The sequence below is a fragment of the Etheostoma spectabile genome, chromosome 2 (genome assembly GCF_008692095.1).
Source record: "Etheostoma spectabile isolate EspeVRDwgs_2016 chromosome 2, UIUC_Espe_1.0, whole genome shotgun sequence".
Lineage (NCBI taxonomy): Eukaryota > Metazoa > Chordata > Actinopteri > Perciformes > Percidae > Etheostoma > Etheostoma spectabile.
In genome coordinates, this window is record NC_045734.1 from 9,894,893 (window position 1) to 9,900,493 (window position 5,601).

At 37.8% G+C, this 5,601-nt stretch overlaps 1 protein-coding gene across 6 annotated transcripts in view; it reads left to right on the top strand.

Annotated features, from left to right (window-relative positions):
- inpp4b (inositol polyphosphate-4-phosphatase type II B) overlaps positions 1-5,601 on the top strand; it is a 244,533-nt gene that overhangs the window by 225,276 nt on the left and 13,656 nt on the right. For all 6 annotated transcript variants that reach the window (XM_032499725.1, XM_032499734.1, XM_032499716.1 and 3 more), the window contains 6 exons: positions 32-155; positions 721-847; positions 2,378-2,518; positions 2,960-3,057; positions 3,522-3,634; positions 4,350-4,504. In XM_032499725.1, the coding sequence (XP_032355616.1) occupies positions 32-155; positions 721-847; positions 2,378-2,518; positions 2,960-3,057; positions 3,522-3,634; positions 4,350-4,504 (758 nt within the window). The remainder of the gene's footprint in view (positions 1-31; positions 156-720; positions 848-2,377; positions 2,519-2,959; positions 3,058-3,521; positions 3,635-4,349; positions 4,505-5,601) is intronic.

Consider the following 5,601-nt stretch of genomic DNA (forward strand, 5'->3'; position numbering starts at 1 on the left):
GTGCGTGTGCGTGCGTGCGTGCGTGTTGCAGCTGGCAGCATTAGCCTGTGGTTTTGTGATGAGGCTATATGCAGGAATGCAGGACCAAGGCTTCCTGAGGCAGCTCCACCTGGTTGGCCTGGTTGCCCAGTTTGAGAGTCTGCTCAGCACCTACAGTGAGTCATTTTTTAAGATTAACATCAGAACTGGCAACCTCAAAACCTCCACTGAACACAGCTGTTTTGCTTTACTTTTATTTGAGAAACGTAATTAGTGAATGTTAGGCCATAACAAACCACAACATGTAGCAAATGAGTCAGTGTTGTTGTTGGGCCTTTTATTACAGGCGCTTTTATAACTTTGTTTTATACAACATAGTCCAGGTGAAAGTTCATATCAATACAGAAACTAGAGATTGCATTTAAAGGAGTTTCATTGTAAAATTTGAGTTCCATGCAGCTCCTTTATGCTCACGATTCACCTCTCAAGAAAGGGAAATGTATTGGTCAGCAAAAATATAAGCTTATTCCTTAACCCATTTATATGGTTATATATATAAAATATGTATAAAAGCAATGCATCTGCAGTTTCATATATGGGCAGTTTCTGAATTATATTCATCATCTGGATTTAATGCTGTGACATTTTCTTGGAAAATTTAAGCCAAACTGCCTAATTTTGAGTAACTAAAAAGACGTAGTATTAAATCACAGCTAATCTTGTTTTGTCGAACCGTCTAAGGTGAGGAGATCGGGATGCTGGAGGACATGGAGGTTAGCATCTCAGACCTGCAAAGAGTCACGTTCCAGATTACAGAGGCCAAGACAGATGACCTTAGTGACCTCCAGCCTTTAGTGTGTGGCCGGCGGTGAGTCATCATCGCCTTCTCTGTTTGCTTTTCTTTGTTTGAATATAACATGTTTAATTTGTCTCTTCATTAGAAGCAAAAAACTGACGTGGTGGAAGGGTGTAGCATGGGTTAACATTTACATTACATTTTAGGATCATGCAGCAGATACACACACATCTTTTTCTCACTTTCAATAACATTGGAAATTGGGGCGTTGAATGTGTGCTGCATTCATGTGGTGTCCGAATAATACAAAAAAGTCACACTTCATTACCATTGTAAAATAGCGCATGCCTTGGCCCTTCCAGTTTCTTTATAATTTCTTTAAACGGCTTGACATGTAACTGCAATTCTTTCGAAAGGTTTAGGGGAAAAAAGGCAATTAGGTACTAATTACAATGTGTGTAGTTTGTAAACACTACCCAACTGTGAAAAACTACAAACTCCTGCAAATGAACATATTAAATTTACCTGACCAAGATCTGAGAACTGAAATGCTCTCAAAGAAGTGATTCTAATGATCAACAGTGTGCAAGTGTTTTGGCTTTTCCTTAGTTTTTTTTTTAATGAGCAGATCCATTTACTTAAATTTAAACCAAAATTCCATGGTTCTTTCCAAAACACTTGCGTCAAGGAGCAAAGGTTTCAGATTAAGATTAATTATTTCAGATAAAAAATATATTTAAAACTTACATTTTTTTTAAATATATATATAGGCAATAAAGCAATATTTGATGTTCTAAGATAAAATGGGTATTAAACAGTTTTGATTAGTTATTGTAATATTGTAATATTACTGGAAAGGATATTGATATTGACTAATCTACTAGGATCAAAAGTGCTTTGTTTTCGTGCCGTTTTTTTCTACGTGCAGCCTCTGAATCAATCTCTAGACCACAAGACATTAATTAACATATTGTCTTGTTAAAGAGTATTTATTATCCACTCTCTGGTAATAGTTATTAAAAGTACATGTGACTTTAATGGCACTTTGGGGGCAAATTCTACAGAGTGGGTTTGTTTGTGTATTTACAATTATAGCAAAGCTTGGTGCTGAGGCCGTTATGTTGTGAGCTGTTCATGCCAAACAAAACCCCAAACCTGTAAAATATAGAAATGTTGTTAAAATATAGAAATGTGCTAACATACCAAGCAGCACAGCTGTGCCACACAGCCGGTAAGGGGGACATGGTTCAGACTTTTGAATCTTGGCAGATTGAAAACCCTCCTCCTTCTGCAGTAAATAAATAGTTTACTTGTTGGACATTTGCCACAATAAGGTCAAGTCAGTTATGTGAGCCGGTCACTGTGTGCATTATGCCAAGTGTGATAAGATGCCCCACCCACTCCATGTCAATCTGTAAAGCAATCCCTTTCGCACACTTACTTTCTCTCTTCTCTCATGCATACACACTAACAGTCTCTCTTGGTACAGCTTGCTCAGGCGTGTCTTTAGGTGTCAAATTCTACAGCATTGCAGAACCTGGATTTCTGTTTAATCATGTTTCTGTTGTTTTTTACCTTTCTTTCTCTTCTTCGTGCATTCAGAGACCACTTCACAGTGGAAGTGCCATTACCACGACTGGTGTTCCAGACCTTGCCAGAGGAGATCAAGGAGGGCAAGCCTCTACGAGTATTCCCGGTGCTGTTTAATGTGGGCATCAATGAACAGCAAACAATAGCAGAGAGGTACTGCAGACAGTCTTTGCTCACTCCAATCTGTTACACATAACACAACCAACATGTTAATAAGGCCAGTGTGGTCTAAAACTAATCAATATCACGTAAGAACTGCAGCTGTGCACAGTGTCATCTTTATCTTCATTCTTGCAAACTGCATCTATATCCAAAAATTAAAATAATCCTTCTGTGAGGCATTCAAAACTCTTAATTGCATACTCACTTTTCCTCATAGACAAAGAACTGCTTAACATGTGACTATGTTGTATTTACTTATGTTAATTGGTTGAAAATGTTTTAACAAAAAACAAAGCAACTATTTTCATGGTTTATCTCCTTATTTCAGCTGAATTTAGCATTCGCTCGGCTATATTGTTATTTTGAATGATAAACTATTATTTGTTAACGTCTTGGTTATAATCGCTTTCATTCTTTCTGTCATCCTCTCAGGTTTGGAGATATCTCTCTACAAGAAAGAATAAACCAGAAGAACTTTGAGATGTTAGAAGGCTATTACAAATCATTAAGTGAACAGGTGCCACTAGAATGTAAGTGCACAAATGTTTATTTTTTCCTTTTTTACCAAGGACAAATACTCTATCTTTGTCAATCTTACTATAATACTATATACATATATAATATATACAATACTAAAAATACAATAGGACTTTTGTTCCAGGTCCCACTGCTGCAGCAAAGCGACTCTTGCAGTAACAAAGATGTTAAGATAAATAATTGTTTAAAACTGTTTCTAATGGAGTTTACCATATCAGGACAATTTATACAATGTAATTTTCTCAGTTATAAAGTGAATCTTGGAATGTAATCATCTACAACAAAGTGTGTTAAGTAAACCGTTTTCTTATTTTCTGCTAACACACATTACGCCATTAGAACCTGCATTAAGCTCTGAGTGGCAGCCTGTTCTCAAACTTTTACTTTCACAAGAAAAAAGTATGAAACAGAACCACTCCCTTACTGGCAATGTGCTTTTCTCTTTTTTTATCAACAGGTCTACCATGTTTTCAGACACCGACTGACATAAAGGAATTACTTGAAACCCTGGGCCAGAATGTAGTTACAAAGAAGAGAAAGAATGTGGAGATACTGTGGATTGCTGGAACAGTGAGCACTGTTTTTCTTGTAACGTTTTGTCAAGGAAGACAGTACATGAACCGTATAAATAAACATCCTCTCTTGCATAACCAGGGTAATCGTGATCTATAAACACTTAGATGCAGTCTTGTATGAAGTTTCTGCCATTTTGCCATTTAATGGGCTTTAATGAAAGCTGAACAAAAAGCCTTAGCATGATGGATTGACTTCGGAAGACGATACTGCATAGACGCTGACCTTTTAACCTGAGATTCAGTATCTGTCAATGAATTGTTATACATGTTCTTACAGTGATTGTGATTCACAGAACAGTCTTTTCTGTTTCTGTTCAAACAAGACTAGACATGAAGAGTTTACAACCATGCTAGTTCTCTGTGCTGATAGTATTGTACTGATCAAAATGTTGAACTAATGATGGCACTAGATCCTCTGGGGATCTCTACAAAGTTTAGTGGCAATCCGTCCAATAGTTGTAGAGACATTTTAAGTTTTGACCACAGTGGTGGATCGGCTGACCGTCAATGCCGCAAGCACGGCTAAGAAGGAACCATTAAGAATCTCCAGGGTTGGATCATATTTAAATTTGCAATTAATGTCAAAAAGCAAGTGTAAAACCAGACACATTTTTCTAACAAGATGGGTCAATTACTGGCAAAAAAGAAACAGTTCACAGTAATGATGCATGTAACCATTGCATGTGTTTTTTTTTTCCATTACCCTCCAGATCTGCCGAAGGTTAAATGGCATCAGGTTTACCAGCTGTAAAAGTGCCAAAGACAGGACATCCATGTCTGTCACATTAGAGCAGTGTGCCCTCCTACGTGACGAACATCAGCTCAGCAAGGATTTCTTCGTCCGTGCTCTGGACTGTATGCGGAGGTAAGACCATAATAAAAGATAGTGTAAAACTATTATGGGTGCAAGTTATTGTTCCAATAAATCCCAAACATGCTGTATATAAAAAGTTAGTCATCCAAATAACATAAAGGCATAGTTCTTTACTTTGTGTCAGTAGTATGGATGCGTGCAGTTCTGCTTGGTTTGCTCAGATAAAATTCAGTGATGTGTCGCCGAGATTTCTGCTACCAACCCAATGCAATGGGTAGCAACTTGTCTTTCCAGAGAAAATGTGCTGGTTTCTTTGGATAATCAACGGACCTCACCCAAACTGTTTTAATTGGAACTGCTTTCACTTTCTACTTTTATAGAAATAAATAATTCCTATAAAAGCGATAGACAATGAGATCTATGGATTATCCAGAGTAACCAGGATGTTGTTTCTGGAAAGACACAATTTTGGGTTTTTCAACTTGGTTAATTTTCAGTGCTTTGAGGAGCACAAATAAAATACCATTCACCTCTACCGTGTTGGGTTGTTAGCAGAGTTTTCAGTAAGGATATCTCAAAATCTCAACTCGTAAAACCTATCTGCATGGGTAGATACTACAAGAGGCAAGTGATCAAAATTGGGTAACCTGATCCTTTAGCCAATAATGCCAAAGATTTAGCAATTGCAGAGTTTAGCTTGCTGTTTCAGGTCAGATGAGAACAGTATAGGTAATACTTTAATAGACATGTTATTACAAACGTGTGGTTGAAGTAATAACCTGCACCCACAACACGTTATGTGAGCAAAAGCTGGGACCACCGCACACATCAAAGACATGTTGTCTGCACCTTCTCCTCCCATCTTATCACTGTTTGATGTGCCAGTAAAAACATGATCATGTATTCCCTTCACCATCACCTACTTGCTTCACACATTCAAAGGCAACCATGCATGTTCCTATCAGTGCTGCAGGGGCACTGCTGCCTTGTGTGTGCCAGCAGGGTAAACATCTACATCTGCATCTGTCTGAATCTGATAAGTTCTAAATTTAGAACTTAGGCTTATGGTGAAGTGCTCATCTAAAATGGCTGTGGTAATGACCTGTGCAGGCCAGCGGATGGCAGTTGTTGTGAACACTTTATTTGAA